The sequence below is a fragment of the Alternaria conjuncta genome (assembly GCF_024043145.1).
Source record: "Alternaria conjuncta strain BMP 0040 chromosome Unknown scaffold_9, whole genome shotgun sequence".
In the NCBI taxonomy this organism is placed as follows: Eukaryota; Fungi; Ascomycota; class Dothideomycetes; order Pleosporales; family Pleosporaceae; genus Alternaria; species Alternaria conjuncta.
In genome coordinates, this window is record NW_026250098.1 from 436,404 (window position 1) to 457,438 (window position 21,035).

The 21,035-nt window shown below is 52.7% G+C and overlaps 7 protein-coding genes across 7 annotated transcripts; 4 read left to right on the plus strand and 3 right to left on the minus strand.

The window, feature by feature from the left end:
• Window positions 1-22: 22 nt before the first annotated feature.
• On the minus strand, window positions 23-637 carry J4E85_006602 (uncharacterized protein; the record flags this gene model as incomplete). The annotated part of the gene is made up of 1 exon (XM_051470838.1): window positions 23-637. The coding sequence occupies one exon, from the start codon at window positions 635-637 to the stop codon at window positions 23-25; it is 615 nt and encodes a 204-aa protein (XP_051325048.1).
• Window positions 638-1,718: 1,081 nt separating this feature from the next.
• On the minus strand, window positions 1,719-2,606 carry J4E85_006603 (uncharacterized protein; the record flags this gene model as incomplete). The annotated part of the gene is made up of 2 exons (XM_051470839.1): window positions 1,719-2,147; window positions 2,535-2,606. The coding sequence occupies 2 exons, from the start codon at window positions 2,604-2,606 to the stop codon at window positions 1,719-1,721; spliced, it is 501 nt and encodes a 166-aa protein (XP_051325049.1).
• A 1,282-nt stretch (window positions 2,607-3,888) lies between these two features.
• Window positions 3,889-6,984, plus strand: J4E85_006604 (uncharacterized protein; the record flags this gene model as incomplete). The annotated part of the gene is made up of 4 exons (XM_051470840.1): window positions 3,889-4,157; window positions 4,484-4,505; window positions 4,978-6,690; window positions 6,745-6,984. 4 exons carry the CDS (start codon window positions 3,889-3,891, stop codon window positions 6,982-6,984), a joined length of 2,244 nt encoding a protein of 747 aa, XP_051325050.1.
• A 1,747-nt stretch (window positions 6,985-8,731) lies between these two features.
• Window positions 8,732-10,030, minus strand: J4E85_006605 (uncharacterized protein; the record flags this gene model as incomplete). Its single annotated transcript, XM_051470841.1, has 2 exons — window positions 8,732-9,880; window positions 9,959-10,030. The coding sequence occupies 2 exons, from the start codon at window positions 10,028-10,030 to the stop codon at window positions 8,732-8,734; spliced, it is 1,221 nt and encodes a 406-aa protein (XP_051325051.1).
• Window positions 10,031-11,866: 1,836 nt separating this feature from the next.
• On the plus strand, window positions 11,867-15,331 carry J4E85_006606 (uncharacterized protein; the record flags this gene model as incomplete). Its single annotated transcript, XM_051470842.1, has 7 exons — window positions 11,867-11,990; window positions 12,042-12,057; window positions 12,110-12,132; window positions 12,180-12,297; window positions 12,348-12,447; window positions 12,495-14,824; window positions 14,872-15,331. 7 exons carry the CDS (start codon window positions 11,867-11,869, stop codon window positions 15,329-15,331), a joined length of 3,171 nt encoding a protein of 1,056 aa, XP_051325052.1.
• An 809-nt stretch (window positions 15,332-16,140) lies between these two features.
• Window positions 16,141-17,007, plus strand: MOB11 (Maintenance of ploidy protein mob1; the record flags this gene model as incomplete). The annotated part of the gene is made up of 4 exons (XM_051470843.1): window positions 16,141-16,176; window positions 16,258-16,435; window positions 16,488-16,581; window positions 16,629-17,007. 4 exons carry the CDS (start codon window positions 16,141-16,143, stop codon window positions 17,005-17,007), a joined length of 687 nt encoding a protein of 228 aa, XP_051325053.1.
• A 1,422-nt stretch (window positions 17,008-18,429) lies between these two features.
• J4E85_006608 (uncharacterized protein) lies at window positions 18,430-19,358 on the plus strand (the record flags this gene model as incomplete). The annotated part of the gene is made up of 3 exons (XM_051470844.1): window positions 18,430-18,891; window positions 18,944-19,125; window positions 19,187-19,358. 3 exons carry the CDS (start codon window positions 18,430-18,432, stop codon window positions 19,356-19,358), a joined length of 816 nt encoding a protein of 271 aa, XP_051325054.1.
• Between the last annotated feature and the right edge of the window lie 1,677 nt (window positions 19,359-21,035).

Here is a 21,035-nt window from a genome sequence, read left to right on the forward strand (position 1 = left end):
CTGTCTCTAGGTCCTACACGCTTCATTTCCAGCTGTCTCCATCCCAAATCACCAAGTGACTTCCCCCGATCGTTGGAGGGGCGATCATACTCATGTCGGAAAACTGTAATCGATTCCAGAATTCTGCCACGCTGGCAGCCTTCATTGGCATCCAGCCAAAGTAACGTTGCGAACCAACTCGCGGGTTTCGCGAGACATGGTCTTCTGGACGGTAGTCGGCGTCCACAGCCTTGATGATGGAAGCGGTGGGGTCTGATAGAGCTTCGTCATCGGCAAAAAGGAATATTCGGTGTAGGTCGTAGTCCGTATTCATTGGTTGTTCGCCCTCGCCTTTATTGTACAGCTCGCGAAGTTGATCCACATCGAGACCAGCCAGCGCAGGGTCTGACCGCGCATCGAGGCGGAAGAGCGCCCACACTTGTTGGAAGCCAGATTCGTCTTCTTCGGTTCCAGTCGCTTCTAGAGCCCCTTCGCGCGCATCGGTTTGGATCTTTTGGAGAAGTCGCTGCCATTGCTGATCAGATGAAGGTCCGTATCCCGTACGGTAGATAGTAAAGCCCCAGTTCCTGTGGCGGACAAATTCATCGTCTTCATAGACGCAGAGATTCTTTATCCATTCTTTGACGGTGGTAGTCATTGGGGAAGGAAAGGAAGATGTTTTAAATTCGGAGAAATACGGATGGAGAGATTGTAATGAGATGCGAATGCAATCGTTTCGAGATATAACCGCTTGATTGAAGATTTATGTAACCACACGGGGTTTGACGTGTTTATAGCGTTCACATTACAAGAGTTGAGGCCTGAATACCTAGGCAGCCATCTGCGGGTGGGTCTGCGCACAGACAGTGCTGCATTGCGACTCTCCTGCATAGGCAGGTATATATTTGAAGTGCGCGGGCGAGGTTTGAAGGTAATTTAGGTTTTTAGATATATTCATAGCAAAGGTACTCAGATATTCTATGAATCAATTCCTTGGCCAAGTATTGGTTGACAAGGTTGCGCCAATCCATGGGTACCAAACTTCGCGAACTTCCCAGCCACCATATGGACCCTATCAACGACGCTTCAATGCAACTCATACCCAATGAAAATTTGGACTCGTGCGCGTGGGCGATTTCATGTTGCGAATGCAAGGTCCTTGTCTCTTTTTTCTTTCGCACACTACGACCTTTGCCAGATCATAGCACCACCTGGGCACTTCAAGACGGATGAAGAAGATTCGCAAACAAATACGACAATAAATGCACCGCATTTTCTTCTCTCAAGATGCCTTCGCAACTACCTCGCTCAAGGACCCGGATTGATTTCGTCCCGAAAGTGCGCCGACCACGCGAAAAAAGGTCACATGCGTCGCTGCGAAAAAGCACCCTTACTGCTGTTTGCAAGAGCACAATGCTGGAAGTACCGCCCAGACAAGAGCCCAATCATGGTCTGCAGTACTTCCCTCTATGGCTAGCTGCTAAGGCAATCTGGCTCGGGATGGACTGGTGCCTCAATCAGGCCTTCGACGGTTTGGAAGCTATAGCGAGATTGCGAAGGAATGGGATTCAGAATCAAGAGATGGACTACCTAGCGAATACCAACTAGCAGAGGGAAATATTCCAACAGTAAGGAAAGAGATTTAGAGATTATACAGTATTTCCGCTAAGCCTACCCAGCGACCGATATACGCCCGACTCCTCTGATCACATCAATATTACCATGGCCATCAGCAGACTTTACTTTCCACCACCGATCACGCCCACTGCCCTCCGCTGAGCCGTGCCCCTACAGACAGGCGTCTCATCTCGTATCGCCTGCGGCGGGATGCGATACATGACCAGATACTCACCATAATGCAACCACTCCGCTGCTACCTCTTTGCTACCGGCGGCATCCTTCAGCAGGTCCGCAGCGCGAAACACTGGACCTCTAGCAAAGTGCGCGGGATCTACGGTAACAACCCAGGTGTCCTCGCCATAGCGCTCTCCGAAGTGCTTGGCGACGGCTTCTGCATGGGCTAGGTTGTCGTACACGCTGATGAAGGGGGAAGAGATGTTGGTTTGTTGGTTCAGGTGGGCGAGGCCGAAACGGGATAGTGCGGATGTGTAGTTGACGATGGTGGTTTGGTTCTTGGAACTGAAGCCGGTGGAGAAGGCGTAGCGGGTCTGCGAGCTGGTGCGGTGAACGCGGTAGACCAGTGTCGGTATGGCGGTTGGGGCGGGGGGTGGTGTCGGTGATGCATGGATCGGATGGGGTTGTGTAAGAGTGTAAAGTGCTATTTATCTATCAGTATGTTTATTCGGGGTGTCTGCGAGGGTTCGGAGGTTTACCTGTCATGATGGAGTTGCAATTGATGTGTCTTCAAAACAACGGGTTGTAGGGAATATGAGATTTTGCTGACTGGATATACTGTCCACGTCAAACCCACTTGTAGTGTCTTTGAGGTTTACTGAAAGTAATTGACAGACGACTCTGAATTGGGGGACTGTATGATGGAAGCTGCTACGTTCAAATAGAAGTCTTTTATGCCTCCATATGTTAGTTGAACGTACAGTCCCAAGAGACCGGTCAATGAGGCCGTTCAAACGGTACGAATGCATTTGAATCAGGAGTTCGTTGGTCATGTTGACTTTCCTTCCGCCGACGGGCATGTACATCGTTTCGTCTGTTCGAGTGTTGACTACCCGAGAGTCAACAAAGAGACAACGAGATCCCACGCTCGGTGCCGTCGGCAGGCCCAACCGGGTAGTGGGGACACGGTCACAATACATTTAGTCCTGAGGTACCGTACCGTTGCTACCTTTTTCGTTTGGTGACGGGGGTAAGGCCAGGTGCATGTGGAACGAATCGTCGGTGTCATTGCTTCGAATGCCCTTTCTCCATCGCTATCCGTTTGGTATGCAGATCGCGGTATCTTGCATGACCGCATAATGCGGATTGTGCATCAGGCGTATCGACGCGAAGGGCCTCTTAGCGAGGCACGTTTGGACTTCTAGCATACTCCGATGCGGAGAACACCGCCATGGATGATGGTTTGAGACCCTCGTGACAGCAAGGGACAGGCTATTGACGGAAGGTGCATCAGAAAACACATAACTGCAGACATAACGGGTTTGGTGTTTGACAAGAATACTGGATTCGACATGGAGACGTCATCTTTCCAAAAATCTGCTAGGAAAAGACTGGACGAAAGATAGAATTTTTGAGACATGGCTTTCTGTGCCGCTAGAAGCGTCAAGGCATCGGACCGATGTGTCGTTTCCTTGGAATCCAATATTGGGGTCGTACAGGCAAACGGGCATGCGCATACGTTGGAACGTCAGGCATCGCATCCCATTTGCCGTATGCGCCGTATTGTGAGAGAGGGACGTGCAGTCCCTCCCGAGTACCGAATGCGCATCGGGGATGGAAATTCACAGTACCGCCCACAGGGGCGCGGGAGGAAGGCGACCTGCGTGAAGTAGTGACGACACCTGTCGATAGGTTCTCACCGCTCCTTCTCCAGACGGCGCCGGTGGAATCGAGCTGACCATAACGCGATTGACATTCATGATGGAAGATGGGTGCGAAGACAGGAGTGAAGGTCCCACACGTGGTTCGGCATCCGCCCCGCGCGACTCTAGGCCATTTCGGGACAAGCGTCGCATTCCGAGGTCTCCAGAAGTCCGAAAAGTTGGTGGTGACAATCGCAGGCGCGCAGGCGGGCATCAACGTTACATCGCCACACAAACGGTATGTGAAGCTGCTCAAGACATAAACACTTCAATCTGACGTATCGGTAGTTAATTTGACTCCGTGTCGCCGCGGAGCCCACGCCAAACGCCACATCAAACCCATTCAAAGCCACTCGCAAACGCACCGAGACCTCGCATCGAAGCCACCAACCCTCTACATCACATATCCAACATGTCTTATTTCCGGATAACACTCATGCGCTCCGGCATCGGTATGCCCGAGAAGACGCAAGGAGTCCTCAAGGCGCTCGGTCTCCGCAAACGCATGACGACTGTCTACCACCCCGTCACACAATCTGTCGCCGGTCAGATCATGAGGATAAAGGAGTTGGTCGATGTTAAGGAGGTCAAGAACCCAATGACGAAGGACCAAATGCGCGCTGCGAGGAGACCCGATCCGGGGTACTATATCGAGCAGAGGGCGGGCGAGGCTATGGGGGCGTACGAATAAACGTGAAGAGATGGGAATGAGACGTGGTCTTCACATGTAAATTAAGGTGCGAAGAGGTATGCATATATGGCGTTTAGGGGCATGGTACTGCACGGTCAATCGAGGAAGAGCCTGATGTGCCATGAGCATCGTATACTCGGGAATGGAACAAATTATCCAGGGACCTCATCCTTCTCACAGATTGACACCCAGTTCCCATGTGTCATCGCTTCGAAATGATCCTTAGATGTCGGGTGGAAGTCGGAGTAGTCGGTCCTCGCGTGACCCATCGCATGAACCTGCCTACTAACTCGAGACCGTCAACAGCATGATGCAGTTCCATTCGCTACCAGAAATACGTATGTTTACCTCGCATCTACTGTACAAAATGCTATATCTCAAGCGAGGTATTCTCTTGATGGCCTCATTCATTCGCTTAGACAATCCTGTAGCCTGGCTGACACATCACAGCTGGAAACCCCGCATCAGGCTGCGTTGCGAATAGTCGCTTCTTTCGGTTTCACTGACCACCAGATAACTTAGCGGTGAACCGAACAATGAAGTTGATCACGATACGGGGGAACTATGAAGAACCCAAAATATTCTTTCCACCGCGAAGGGAGAAATCCCACAAAGCCGGAGAGGCGAGGCGATCATCTCTCTCAAACCCCGATACAACAAGATAATGGTCTCTTGCCTACTACGGCCCAGCAAGCCAGTGATCTTTTTCATGCTCTTCTAGGACCAATCAACCGTTCCTCCCATACTGCATATCAAAAGGTAGCTTCAACGAGAAGGCGGTTCGTGGTCGAGCATTGCTAACCTGCGCAGATCGACGCGACAAAAAAGAAGACCTTCGAGGAAACCACGCAGTCTATTCAGGAAACCCATCGAGAACAGCATTATGGAGGCCAGTCAGCGGATCATTTTACCATCACTGCCGAGGGCATCAAGCTTGCAGGAAGCATTGCGCATGCCGGTGTCGCTGGAGAAACTACATGGCCTGATTCGGATTTTGATGCTGCAGGGAGCAGCTCTACGAAGATTCCTAGGGCTGATTCAGATTTCGCTACTGCAGTGAGCAGCTCCATGAAGGTTCCTAGTGCAAGAGAGGTCGTGTATAAAGAGCTACAAGGAGCCAACGATTTTCGGCTTATCGAAGTATCTCCGGAGAATGGACGAGGTCCAGAGTGCAAGATGGTCTACAGTTCGCTTCGCCATCCACCCGATTATATTGCAATTTCGTATGCATGGGGGGATGGCTTTGATAAGAAACACATAACATTGGAAGGCATTGAACATGTTTCAGTCAACGCGAATCTTCACGATGCCCTAATGGCTGTCCGCGAACCAGACCACACTATTCTGGTTTGGATAGACGGGCTCTCAATTGACCAAGAGAACAAGACGGAACGCGCCAAGCAGGTCCAATTGATGGACAAAATTTACCGACAGGCAACATGTGTTGCCATTTGGCTTGGACCTGAAGCAGATGATAGTGGGCGGGCAATACGACTATTGACTGATTCGGCGGCCCAAGCGAAACGTAAATGGACCGGCCTATTGGAGCATCACAACGTCAAAGCTTTGCACTCTCTATTCAGGAGGAACTATTGGAGTCGGCTTTGGGTTGTACAGGAAGTATTCCATGCAAAGAAAAAGATAGTCTACTGCGGCTCTTCCAAACTCCCCTGGCACCTATGCAAGAAAGCATCAGATGCTCTTTGGCAACACGAAAGCGACCCTTACCTCTGGACTGGACCAAGTAGCTTTCCAGACGTTCAACGTCTCATGGTGTTGGGCCCAAACTCTCTGCTAGAAGTTTTACGAGCTTGCCGAAGGAAGCTAAGCGAGAACCCAAGGGATAAGATATTCGGTGTGCTAGGCATACTCCCAAACGATATACGCGAACGCCTACACGTGAGCTACGACAAATCCGTCAAGTCACTATACCTGGAAGTCGCCCAACTCATCGTCTGTTCCACGCATCGCCTTGATGTGATGCGCGAAGCGATTCACTTTCCTGTTCAGGTCAGCTTTACTGACTTGCCTACATGGTGTCCAAATTGGGCACAGGTTCCAGAAAACTCGGCTCTGTCTTCGAATACCTTCTCGGCGGCAAGTGACCGCGACGCTGAGTACAAGTTCAAGGACGAATTCCGGAAGCTTGAGATTTCTGCCGTCGAATTGGATATTATCGATACGACCGGTGTGGCGGTAGGCACTCTGTGCTCGCTACAAGATTATCTCATGGCCTTCCTGAACTGGCGGATGCTGCTTCTCTCTCATTTCGACATTACGGAAGACGAAGAGGCGGATCATCCGCGCGTAAATGAGTTCTGCAAAACGCTCTCATTAGGTCAGCCACTTGAAGAATTGGAGCATTGCTGGACAAGAGCCTGCTATTATATCTTCTCTTCATGGATTCAGGAGCGATTCCCGCGTCTTCAGCTAGACCCCAAGTTCAAGCAACAAGGGGAGTCGGACAACTTGCAACCCCATGAGCTACGATCATTCATACAACAATATTTTGGGGACAGAATGGTGCGTGCAATCTTCCACATCACTTTCTCTGCTGACGTATTGTAACATCTACAGATGGGTAGAACCTTTTGCATCACGAGAGACGGGTTGATAGGCATGGGAACGGGTTTCATGGGCCGCGAAGACATCGTCATTGTACCGTTTGGTTGTTCGACACCCATCATACTGCGTGCGGAAGGCGAAAGCAATGAGTATCGCTACGTTGGCGATGTATACATCCATGGTTATATGCATGGCGAAGCGCTCGCAAGCGACAAGCCACTGAAGCCAGTCAAGAAGTATACATTGCACTGAAACATCCATAGCTCATCAGATCTTTCTTTTGAGACTCCATCCAAACCCTCTACGCAACCACCACAGGCCCAATACCAAACAGATCCAACTCCCTATTCTGCACCCAAACACCCCTCGCAATGTTCCTACCAATCCACGGCTCCAGACTCCACCCCAACGCACCCACCATCCACAAAAAGCCCACCACCCGCCAAAACATACCATCCTTGAACCCCATCGCCTTCCCCAAGTCAATAACATGATCCTCCACCACAATAATCGCAGCCTGCAACAAAAAGCACTTCAACGCGCCGTCGTCATCAAACTCGCAATTCACCAGCATACTCGCCACCCCATGGACCAAGCCCGAAATACCAAACGCAACGAAAAGCTGAACATACTTGGACGCAAAAGAACCCTTGCGCAAACCCAGCACATCCCTCGCTAACCAAACACTAAGCGGAGAGCAAATCCGACGGCATTGCTGATGCCACACCACAGACCAAGCGCTGCGCACACTGTACAAATCGCGGAACCTACCAAACATGGAGGGGCAGTCTCGTGGATTAGCGAGACCGGTGGCTACGGATACAATGCCGTAAGCGATGTTGTAGAACTCCATGGTGGTGAATGTGAGCATGATATGAAGCCAAGTGTAGTAGAAGCGAGTGAGGAAGGGAGAGTCAACCGGGAAGGGCTGGTGTGGTTTCTGCGTGCGGATATCGATCCAGGAGCCGTGGGGGGATGCGGCGGAGTGGCAGACTATAATGTCTTTTATGACGAAGAAGATGAGGCCGCGTACGAGCTTTCGGGCGATGAATTTACTTGGTTGGGTTAGTTGAGTCGGGGATGATAGGTTGGGGGTAGACTTACAGACGAGGGTAGTCGCCCGGTACTTCCATGCACACATTCTTGACCTGACTACTCCATCCCGTGTAACGGCTCCACGTCGAGAGACGAAGAGCCCACCATGCTCTGCTCCAGAAACTTCTCCCTGCACCACCAGGTCTGTCTCTGTAATCCAGCTGTTTCACGTCGTCATTCTTCTTGTCATTTTCATCCTTCTCATATTGTATCTTGTACCACCCGTCTTTGTCGGGGCTCCCCAGTAAGATCCAGTCAACATAGGTGAACACACGAGCGCCCACTCCACAGTTGATTGCTAGGTTGTAGCCCCAACCTGCATCCCCCCATTCTCGGTAAAGAGATTGAGCGGCGAGGAGAAGGAGAAGAGGGAGAGTGATAGCGATACGAGGGAGGCGGTGATCGGGTCCGGTGGCAAGGGTAAGGATGTTGAGTAGGTAGAGAAGGGGTACTTGTAATGTTATGATGATATCGGGAAGTTTAAAAAGAGACATTGCTATGATGCCGGCTCCGCAGTCCAGGAGATGGGAAGACTGGACTTACTGCGCATCGGTACATTGCGGCATACGACGGAATTTATATAGAGTGGGATATGATGCTTTGACCGGCCGTAAGATCTTAGTGTTCGTGGGTCGATTAGGGATCCTCCCTACATGCTGGCTTGGCCCAATGAGATGGGTTCGAGTACGTTAGCGCTAAGGTCCGTGATTTCGGGACAATGTCCCTGACTAGTGCAGTCAGATCGCGAATAGAAGGCCGTGAACTGTCATCTTAACCGCAATGTGGTCTTGAAAATTGGTATCATTACAATGCTATAGTCGTGGTTGTAGTCAATGCTGCAGATGGGTAGCCAGGTCGACACGCTGTGGCATTCCAGATTTGACATGTCCTCTCAGCACCTCTACTAAATTTCCACATCTTGAAAACTGGCTCCATCGCCATCGTCTTCAGCTGATGCTTGGCCTGGCTTCGGTCTCTGTGGTAAACTTGCTTCCAGAGACTTCTCGTCGTTGGGCTCAGGCTCAGATTCGTCCTCCTCGCTATCCTCTTGCTGTGGTTCCTTCCCATTTTGCGGCTTGAGATCCTCGGTTCGAGCCTTTTGCTCTTCTGTCTGCGTCTTCGGTTCCACTGAGTTTCGCTCGCTCTTCTCGCTAACGTCGTCTTTGGGTGGCGGAGGGGGTGGCGCTGCACCGTCGGTATCGCGGTCACGCCTCGGTTGCTCGGGTGTAGGTGGTGTCACCTCGGTGCGCGGGCTCATGATTGGACTTCTGGGTTGCTGCTGCTGCTGTTGTTGCTGAGGCTGCTGTTGTGATTGCTGGGCGGGTTGCTGTGAGCCTCCTGGGCCGACGCTTCGTAACCTAGGGTCCGCGTTTAGGTAGTAACCCCTCACACCGACAATCCTGCCCTCCCTCTCGCAGCCTATGACCCAATCTGGGACAACTACAGGTATGTTGTTCTCGACCGCCTTCTCCCACGCAGGCCCTCTGCCTTCGGTGCATACGAAGTGCGTGGTGTCGATGCGCACATTGTCCGCGATCTTGGCGCCGATTCTTTCCACGGACCGCTGCAGAGACTCTCGGAGAGCCGCAGGCATGTGGCCAGGCGTGATGGTGATACCAGACAAGTCCGTCATCTTGTGTGTTTGTACCAAAAGCTTCTCGCTGCTGAAAGTGCCCGCGCTCGTTTTGAGGACCAAATGGAACTGATATTCCGTGTCGACAGCCAGACCACTCAGCTTGGTGCTGTGCACGTCACTGGGCTTGGGTATTGTGCCTGCCTTGTTGCCATTGCGGTATAGTGTGAGGCTGCGCAGTTCGGCGGTCGCGATATCGATAGGGTCCCATTCGAGAACGACTGAGGTTTGCGTGGCATTGCGGCATTTGAGGACGGGGGCTGAGGGGGTGCGCTGGCCAAAGGTGCGGAAGATGTCCGACTGGAGCTCATGGAAGGCTTTCTGGGCGTCGGCTTCGGCTTTGTAGTTTCTTCCAACATCGATATCCACCATGGAGCCCGACGAGATGTCGGGGGGTAGCAATATAGAAGGGAACTCAATCTACCTTTACGTCAGCCAGAAGAAGAGCAAGGATGCGCCTGCGCTGCGTTGAGCGCTGAGCGGCATTGAGGGGCTCACAAGACGCTTGTCTTCGGTCAGTAGCACTGCTACTCCAGCATCGACCTTTCCGACTGTGAGGGAGACGAGCATCTTGGGCGTGACTGTGTGAGGGTGTCGGACTTGGGAGACGTGTAATGTTTGGTAGAGCTGAGCGGCCGCGTACCTGACCATCAATGGTGCGGCCCGAAGAATCGCCGTGGCAGGCGCTAGCGGCCAGCTCTGGTCCACGCCTCGATGTTTTTCCATCAACACCATAGCAGAGCAAGCGCCATGGGAAGGTTACGCAGCGCCCATGGCGACCAAAGTGACATGATATAAGGCTACGAAGCCACCTGCACGATTCTAACTCGTCTCGACTTGGTGAATACGCAAAGGAAGCACCCGCAATTCACCTCGAGCACTAAATCCTTCGTTTGGACTTGGGCAGTAGGTAGTCTAGCAAACAGTAGTTCCTGTCACTCAAACAACCACGCCTGTTTTCTTCGATGCAGATGTCCCGCGATTCGAGTTCTGCTTGGTAGTATCACAATCTTTTAGCAAGCTTGCTACTCTTTGCATAGATCTCGTACAGCATTTGAATGGGAATCCTTACACTTGCCAGATTTCCAGCTCTGCGCCTGCAGGCATGCGAAAGAGGTAATTCATGCATCAGCAATTCACGACTAGCGATGATGACTTGGTCGGCTACTATGCAGAGTTCGGTCAACACGTGCACTAACATGATCGCTCGGTAGCGTTGTTGGATCCAGAGGTGAAAGTGAACTATAATGTCGTGGCTAGGAGTAGGACTGAGCCGCATTGTATGAGCGCTGCTCAAATGGGAATATCTGATCGATTCCGGTCAAAGTTCATGTAGGGCGACCAGACATGCCACACCGACTTCCCAGCCACCCTTGCGAGAGCAGTAAGACGCTCTATCGTATTCTTAAATTCCTCGGCTCGTGAGCATTGGTTTCATAATATCAAACTTAACCTTTTCTCACCGAAGACATGCAGCTGATGACGTCATTCATTACCATTGACCTTCTGCACATGAGTAGCCATACGGCTGGATATGTTTATGGCTACTCCGCGGATGTCGGTGATGCATCACGTGAATTGGCGTCTGGCGCGCAGGCTCGGGAACGCGACTATATGCATCCCAACTCTTGTACATAACTGTGCTGCATGCCGCGGAAGCAGGGACGACACCACGCTCCAAAGTCGATACGTGTGGCATGCGAATCCCCATGCCGGGATCCGCTGTCAGCACTCCACACCCCAGAAGGGCCTTCCGAAGCTGGCCAGGTCCGATCGGCGATGGCACGGTGGGGAGGACCGGAGACTAACGTCTTTATCGTGGTTGCTTGTTCACGGTTGGCGTCGCCCCCAGTAAGCGCGTTCAACACTTTGGCGCAGAGATTTTGAAAGCGGCTCAACAGATGGGCGACACGTGTAGCCGACGCTGCTGCAGCGGCGGGCATGGGCATTTCCAAGCTTCTGGCCAGCCTTTTTGCGGCTCGCTGGACATGGGATTGAAACCTGGCGGAGGAGGGCGTTAGGCTAGAGTGGGCTTAGGTCAGCCGTTCGCGATAAGTCCCGCGCTGCACGGTTGCCGTCCTATGATGCATCGCGAGTTCCTGCGTCCAAAGTCGGTGGTAGCCACCACCAAGACACGCGCCTTGACAAAATCCCGTCCGCCTTCTGTCTCTTCCTCGATGCACACCACCTCCAAACATTGGACTCCCTCGCCATCAGCGTCTCTCATATACATTACCCCACCTACTTCTTCTCCACTATCTTGATCGTCTGAGTTACCCCATTGTTTGCTCCATACTACCTGCAGGAAATAATTCCTTCGACGCCGCTGCACGCGCCAACGCCCAAACCTCACTTGCTGTCTGCCGTCAACACTCCTCCTACACCCCTCCGGCACACATTGTCACCATGGTTCTCATTGAGAATCAAGAGTACCTCTGCGAAGAGGAGAAGCGTCTGAAGCAGGACCGAGAACGCACCGCCTACTGGAAGCGATGGGGCCCCTACGTTGCCGAGAGGCAGTGGGCAACTGGTCAGTCTCTATTCCCATGAATATGTTGCAATCAATCTAATAAGTGTCCAGTCCGCGAAGATTACTCGTGAGTACCCTTGCTGTCAACGCCATGGTATGCTACTAACAAACTTCTGCAGCGCTGATGGAGATGCCTGGAGCCGTGAGTACTCGCCTTCGGTGCCATCCGATTTCTCTAATGCCTCATAGATTTCACGCACGACATGGCGCGGTCGCGCGCCTTTCGCTGGGGCGAGGACGGCATTGCTGGTGTGTCTGATACACACGGCTTCCAGAACATTGCCTTCGCTTTCTGGAACGAGAAGGAGTATGTGTGCGCCAGTGGCACTCTTGCGATACACGCTGACTTTCTTGCAGCGACTTTCTAAAGGAGCGCCTTTTCGGTTTATCCAACCCACAGGGTAACCACGGCGAGTCGCTCAAGGAGTGCCATTTCCACCTGGACAACACGCCAACTGTATGTTGGCTTCGCTCGCTACAGAAATACCGCTGATTCAGTTGCAGCACTCGTACATGAAATTCCTGTACAAACTTCCTCAGCGGAAATTCCCATACGAAGAACTCATCGAGACGAACGCGAAGCGAACGCGGTTGGACAAGGAGTACAACCTCGTTGACACAGGCATCTTCGACGATGACCGGTATTGGGACATTTTCATCGAGACTGCGAAGGAAGCGGACGATCCAGAGGAGATGTGCTTCCGAGTGACAGCTTACAACCGTGGCCCAGAACCGGCGCCGCTGCACATTGTACCTCACTGTTGGTTCAGGAATACCTGGGCATGGGGCCACGAGGACCCGAGTCTGAAACCCTCAATCACCAAGATTGGCCCAACAACGGCGCAGTCGAAACACCACAAGCTGGGTGACCGCTACTTCCAGCTCTCCCCGTCCCCTGGCACCGGCCCGAGCGGCGAAGACGTACAGCCCGAGCTTCTCTTCACCGATAACGACACCAACTACAAGGGGCTGTGGAACGTGGAGAACAAGGTTCCATATGTCAAGGACGCTATCCATCGCCGCATCGTGGACGAGCAGAAGGATGCTGTCAATCCTGAGAACACTGGTACCAAGTGCGGTGCTTGGTACGCGTTCGACGAAGGCGACGGTGTCCCACCTGGCGAGTGCGCTGTAGTCCGCTTCAGGCTCTCAAAGAGAAACGACGGATTCCTTGACGAGGAGATGTTTGACGACATTATAGAACAGCGTCGCGCCGAAGCCGACGAATTTTACTACAGAATCAGCCCTCTCCCAATCGCTGACGATTTGCGCAACATCCAGCGTCAGGCATTCTCCGGCATGATGTGGTGCAAGCAATACTACCACTTCATCTGGGACCAGTGGGCTAACGGCGACCCTGGCATGCCTCCTCCACCACCCGGTCGCAAGGCTATACGCAACAAGGAGTGGAAGCACATGTACCTGGACGATATTTTGTCCATGCCCGACTCTTGGGAATACCCCTTCTTCGCCGCATGGGACAGTGCTTTCCACTGTATCACACTCGCCATGATCGACCCCGACTTCGCCAAGAAGCAGCTCGACCTTTTCACACGTGAGTGGTACATGCACCCGAACGGGCAGCTACCGGCATACGAATGGAACTTTGGCGACGTGAACCCTCCGGTACATGCCTGGTCGCTATTCCGGGTCTTCAAGATTGAGCGCAAGATGTACGGACGTGAGGACTTTGATTGCCTCGAGCGCGTATTCCAGAAACTGTTGCTGAACTTTACGTGGTGGGTCAACCGAAAAGACGCTGACGGAAAGAACATCTTCGAAGGTGGTTTCCTCGGTCTCGACAACATTGGTCTCTTCAACCGTTCAGACCCATTGCCGACCGGCGGTACCCTGGAGCAGGCCGACAGTACTGGCTGGATGGGCTTCTACTGCCTGAACATGCTGAACATCTGCCTTGAGCTCGCCAAGCGACGACGCATCTACGAAGACATGGCCTCCAAGTTCTTCGAGCACTTTTTGATGATCAGCGACGCTATGCAATTCCGCAGCGACGGCGAGTCGAAGCCGCTGTGGAACGAGGAGGACGGGTTCTACTATGATGCCATCTCTTGGGGTGGTCCATGGAGCCATCAGATGCCCGTCCGTTCTCTGGTCGGTCTCATTCCTCTGTACTCGACTATGACGCTAGAGCCGGAGGTTATCAACCGCCTGCCCAGCTTCAAGAAGCGAGTGGAATGGTTCATTGCTCACCGTCCCGAAACTTCGAAGCGCAACATCCATACGCTCTCCAAACGTGGTAAGGGCGACCGCTTGCTTCTGTCACTTGTCAACGAAGACCGACTGAAGCGGATAATGAAGAGAATGTTGGACGAGGATGAGTTCTTCGCCGACCACGGCATCCGATCGCTTTCGAAATACCACAAGGATCATCCCTATAGCATGGACGTCAATGGTCAGAAGTATGAGGTAGCTTACCTTCCCGGTGACTCAGACAGCGGTCTCTTTGGTGGCAACAGCAACTGGCGAGGTCCCATCTGGTTAGCCGTCAACTTCCTACTCATCGAGTCTTGCCAGAGGTTCCATCTCTACTATGGCAACGATCTCAAGGTTGAGTGCCCTACGGGGTCGGGTGACTACATGCATCTCGGCCACGTTGCAGAGGAGATTCAACATCGTCTTCAGCATTTGTTTGCTCGCGGAGATGACGGTAGAAGGGCCATCAACGACGGCAACCAAATGCTCGACTTTGACCCGAACTGGAAAGATTACATGTGGTACCACGAGTTCTTCGATGGTGATACCGGCCGTGGCTTGGGAGCGACGCATCAGTGCGGCTGGACCGGTCTGATTGCGAAGATGATTCACGACACTGGGTAAGCTCAACGACATTACGTATAGTACCTTCACTAACGACGTGCAGCATGACGTGCCGTCTGCCACAAACGCCGCGCACACCTACAGGCGCTGCCGACCATTACTTCGACGATGTGTTCACCACGACAGGCAAACCAGCGAAGCGCCAGACACTCCGCCGATCTTCTACTAGCCGTAGCATAGGCTTCCGAAGTGACTGGGGAGAGACCTCAACCAACGGCGAAGAGGAGGACGCTACAAGCCCGATCAAACGCAAGAACTCGGTCGGTGTACTGGACCAAGCCGCCCTTGACCAGAAGTCGGCAATGGAGGATCGTCTCCACCATTACGTAGCTGGTCAACTTCAGCGCATCAAGACGGGCATGCAGGACTACGAACCGGATGAGTTTGAGACCATGACGGACGGTGGCTCCGACTCCAGGCCGCAGACGCAGAACGGTCGTCGCAACGGACGTGGTCGTGACAAAGGCGACTATTTTGAGCAAGACCCGTACTTCAGCAAGTGAGGTCTGACAGGATGTGTGGGTATGGAGCGGTAATCATCAGCGGTGGAAGTTGTCAGCGTATATCCTAGACCTAGAATAGACCTAGAGTAGACCTCCCAAAAACATTACGATATCTTCTTTTCTTCTCCGAATTACCTCCGTTGGTATATCTCGGTGATGCGCTCACGAAAGTCAATGCGACAACATGCAGCCCGCGCATAGGAGAGACAGATTTTACAATGCGCTGCCAGCGGAAATTCGTCTCGCATCTCTTCCAACAAGTCTCGAGGCGGTCAGACGGAAAAAGCAGACATGAAAGTTGAGGGTGGGCCAATTGGGTGGGCGCGACATCTGGACCAAGTTGTTAGTGCGGCGATCGAGGCCGGTGGTTGCGGCGGTCGCGATTGATTGTGGGGTCCTGTCCAAACACCCCTCCCCCAAGCCAGCCCATCCAACGTCATTGACTCTCTGCCCTTCTCTGTTACCCTCTTCTTGTCGCTCGCTCACGTTGTTTACCTTGACCTTCTACTTCTTGTTGCTACCAGGTTTGTCGCAGTCCCATTACCTTGTATTGTTTGCCTTGGCTAACCATCGGAATGCGCGACAGCAGATAGCACACACGCACGCACGCAGTACCGGTCCATACGATAGCACGAATCGAGAGTAGATATGTCGGGATTTATAAGTACAATGTTCGTCTCCCTTTCCGCTCTTCTACTGCAGGATATACGACCCACGAGACGAAATCGCGTCCTTGATCGCTAGCCTGTCGCGCCTGAGCCTGGCGCCGGAGTTGCGCAAATACACGGATCAATAGCGACAAGACCACAATGTGCAGGCCATGCGACATTATTGGGATATGCCAGGTCGAAAGAGACATCTGAGTTCATGGCAGAAGGCTGGAGAGAAGTCTCGCTTGAGATGGGAGATTCATACTACGAACACAGGCTGACTTCTGCGCTAGCAACCCGCGAACTCGCGCACCGTTCAAGCCGTCGAAGAATCGAGGCACCAGCAGCTGGCAGCTGAAGCAGTATGCCGAGGCCACACTCGGTAGCGGCAGTCTAAGGAAGGCTGTCAAGCTACCCGAAGGCGAGGACAAGGACGAGTGGCTTGCCGTCAATGGTAGGAGCATATCTCTGCCGATTTGGGGACTCGTGCTGATACGCGACCGCAGTCGTCGACTTCTACAACCAGATCAACCTGCTCTATGGCTCCATCACAGAGTTCTGCTCGCCACAAAGCTGTCCTGAGATGAAAGCGACCGACGAGTGAGTATGAACCAAGTCCACATATGCGCAATGCTGACTATCGACAGGTTTGAGTACCTCTGGCAAGATTCCGAGAATTACAAGAAGCCTACCAAGATGCCCGCACCCGAATACATCGAACACCTCATGGCATGGATACAGTCCAATGTCGACAACGAGTCCATGTTTCCCTCGCGCATCGGCGTTCCCTTCCCCAAGACATTTCCAGCGCTCATCAGGAATATGTTCAAGCGTCTATACCGCGTCTACGCACATATCTACTGCCACCACTACCCCGTCATCATCGAGTTGGGCCTGGAGCCTCATCTCAACACCAGCTTCAAGCACTATGTGCTGTTCATAGACGAGCATGGGCTGGCAAGTGGGAGCAAGGACTTCTGGGGACCGTTGGGTGATTTGGTGGAGAGCATGCTGAGAAGTGATTGAGCGCATCCCGGCGCTCGACTAGAGTATGAGAGACGGAGAACAGACACGAGACTCTACGCGTGACGAGCATATTTTGACGGCGTTGAGGAGCATATGCACAATTTGCATAACTACGGAGGTATTACGAGCATGTACGCTTGTTAACGATGTATTAGTAGCGGTGAATTAACATAATGATTTCAAAATCCACCGCGCACATCTCGACGGCAATCGCCGGGAATCCAGCCCAGGGGTGTAAGAGCTGCCCAGGCGGCAACTCGTATCCAAGTTCCAGAGCGTTTGCTGTCTCAGCAGAGTGGACTTTGGAGACTTGAGCGAACGCCGGGTGGGGCAGAGTTCGTGTATCGGTGGCTTGGCAGATAGTAGACATGGAAGACGTTCATGCCTTGCCCTCTCAACCAAACATCCGGTCCATACTTATGCCACGTACTTCGGTCCTTTCCTAATCGCGAAACTGCGAACACCGTCTAGCGATGTTGGCGATGGCGACTGCTATATGACAAACGCGCTATTACGCATGACCAGTGACTATGCTGACGACGTCGATTCAGCCGGAGCGATGCTAGCAACCTGTTTACACAAAGTTCAAAGCATCCTAGCAAAACGGTTACTGCGTGCTTCAGTATGGCCTCTAGTCTGGTAGCGATATTGAAGTTGCGGCCAATCGGGTGCATCTGCTTCCCTATTCAGCTACGGTGCTCAACCTCTTTGAGGCCACGTGAACCGAGCGCCCGGAGTATTATCAGCCTTCAAGGTTGCGTCACACGGCAGTGCGGTGTGAACGGTTGCAGCTCAAGAAGCGGAGAAGTTCGTTTTGAACGGTCGCGAGAATAGCCGAGATGAGCCCTGAAAGGGGGGCAGGGCGGAGCGTGAGACATTGGGCAAACCTTCTCGTCTAACACGAGAGCGAGCATAAAGCACAACAACGGGCAACCCAGCTGTACAAGTTCCTCGGTTTTGTCGCGTCCTTCCCGGCATTCATTTACGCGACCTTGCGAGCAGATGTCGCGATTGCCGAATTGCGGGGAGCGATACAACGTTGCGTGCAGAGTGTGGGGAAAATGCACCACGAGGCAATGACAGGGGCAATCTATAAGGCCAGACAATGCAAGTCAAGGCATCGGGTAGGTTGACAGCGTGTGGGAACTGTGACAGCGGCTCTCTGACCTCTCAGATGCCACTACCCCGGGTACCGTTTCAGTACCCAAGCTCCGCCCACCCCTGCACGGTGCACAGCATGATGGTTCTCGGCCTCGAGTATCGAAAACAGTTTAATCTCTCCTTGCAGCCGGACTAAAGAAGGGACCCCTCTTTTTCAGTATCCTTCAAATACAATTTCCTGGCACTGCGCGCGGATCACTCTGGCTAACAAACCATGCCATTCGGTTTCTACTTCGACTTCAGATCACTCATTCCGCAATGATGCCGCAACATCTCCGCAATATCGCCCTTGCCGTCGAGCTCTTCGCGGTCTTTGCACGATGCGCACATCTCAACTATACTGGAGAGGCCGTCACATCTCGTTTCTGGGACTGCTGTAAGCCATCATGTGGTTGGAACGGCAAAGCAGATTTCTCGAGTCCGGTAGAATCGTGTACGGCCGACGACAAGCCCACGGACGATGCTGCCGGCACTGGTTGTAACGGCGGTTCCGCGTTTCAGTGCTCCAGCCAGCAGCCATGGGCCATCAACGACACTGTTTCATATGGCTATGCCGGTGCCTTTATTCTACCCGAACTTACTCACGGAGGTATAGAGGGCGCCTGGTGCTGCGCATGCTACCAGCTCGACTTTACGAGTGAGCCTCTGATCGGCAAGAGCATGATTGTTCAAGCCTCGAATACCGCCTACGATGTGACCGACCGAAACCGGTTTTCACTAGCAGTAAGCCTTCAATAAACGTTCATCATCATAATAGCAAAGCTTAACTATCTAGATTCCTGGCGGTAACACAACATCGACAAATGCATGCGCCCAGCAGTATGGCGTAGACCAAAGCGTCTTCGGTGAGCTCATGATGGGTGTCAGCTCCACCGAAGACTGCCAAAAGCTACCCGAGAACCTGAGAGCTGGTTGCGAATGGCGCTTTGATTGGTTCAAGGATGCATCGTACCCTAGGTAAACATGCCCTCATCTCGATCCGCAGGCTACACAAATTATATGGACTAACGTCACACAGTGCGAACTTCAAACGCGTAGTCTGTCCCGCGGAAATTACAGCCAAGACAAACTGCATCCGTAATGACGACAAAGTGCTGGCTGGCGAGGCTTCCGCCGCCCAGAGCCTCATGTCTGGCTCCCCTACTATGGCCTTCTTCGCCGCTGGCATACTAGCTTTAATATCGATATAGTATCGGTGACGCCGATGCCGTGCGTCACCCTTCGCTTTTGGCAGCCCTCTTTCACGATCGTCACGTTCTTTTCTCATTTCTCTTGTGTCCGCTCATCTTTGGATGCTGGTTGGCAAGCCTTGTCAGATGGTGGTTGTTTGTCATGCATGGATACCCTATCAATAAAATATTCGCATCAAAATGGATTGCATGTTGCGCCACGAGCGGCGCGACAATCTCTTCATAACGTCTTCAGTGCCGGAATTGCCGGTGATGCTACTACGACTGTACCGTCTTTCTTCTCCTTACCTCTTCTTGGGTCCAGAAGGAGTCAACCTGTATGCTAGCAAGACGAAGAAAGGTTCAGGGGCGTTCATTGCAACGCTGTACGGCAAAACATTTACGCCTTCAATGACAAGCCACTCTACACTCGCTCAAGAACCCCACATTGTGGCGTGAACTCAACAGGAAGAAATCATGAGACATGGCTGGTGGTGCAATGAAGCAGCTAGAATGGTTGGTGGAAACCGAAAAGTCCAAGGCATTAAACGTCCTTAAAGAAGTCAAGAGACCACTCACAGCACCCGATCTAGCCAATATTCAAAAGCCATCCTATCACGAGCGCACGCCATACCGCCACACCCAGATCCCCTTCGTCCCCAAACGCTCATCATAAACCCCACAGTGCACCTCCCAGATACGCCCTTACCTCAAGAAACACAGATGAGTAAGAACCCGCCTTCCCACCCTCACCTACCGATCACCACATCCTCCAAACCCTGCATATCCATTTAGGCAAATGACATCCGAACAAGATCTTTCCCGCCCATTCTTGAAAATCACATCACACGTACTTACCCCCGCCAGCCGGCGATGCGCGAGCGACCGCTTCGCTCCGCACCGAAGAGGGGAGATTATCCATATTGAGCCGGGCGGGCGCTAACGAAAATCTGATATATTACATGGATATGGCTGGACTGGACTAATAGGGTGTACTAATGCTGGGCGGGTGGGCAAATGTCACGAGTTACGGAGGAGATGGAGGAGCATGCTGGATGGAGGGATGGGGAAAAGGAAATAGGGCGATGAAGGGGTGGGGTTTTGCCACTCATAGGGCAAGGGGATGGCTGGTCTGGATGGTAGGTGTAGACGAGGAGGTTTGTGTGTGGTGCGAGGGTGAAGTATAGGGTGCGCGTGAGGGAGGTGCGAGGAGGACGTTGACTGGAGGATACAAACACCTACCTTTCGTGCCTTCCTACCCCTCGCTTACGCGCAGCAAGATCCTTTCCGTCGCGTGCATCATCGCACAACACAACGCGTGAAATGAGAGTACGCGCTTGCTGAGAGATTTCGCCCAGGCACTCAACTCTTGTTTTTCTTCTTTCTCCGCCCAAGGCCTCGGCGATGCCCCAGTTGTGGATTCCGTGCCTCGATGGGGGTGGAGGTGCGTAATAGCTTTGCCAGTCGGACGACAGTTGCTGCTTCAAGTAAGGTTTCCGCGCGATCTGGGTAATGAGGAATAAGCAACGAGAAACCGAATGCGCTTCCCGCCGTTGCGAAGGCGAGGGGATGGTGGGACTAAAACTCTAGATTGGACCCGCGAATCCTGTGTAACGGAGATTGGGATGCGGGAATTGGGTCTGGGGTCGTTGGAGTCTGGATTGCCTTGGCTGTAGGGTATCTGGGTATGTGAAGGAG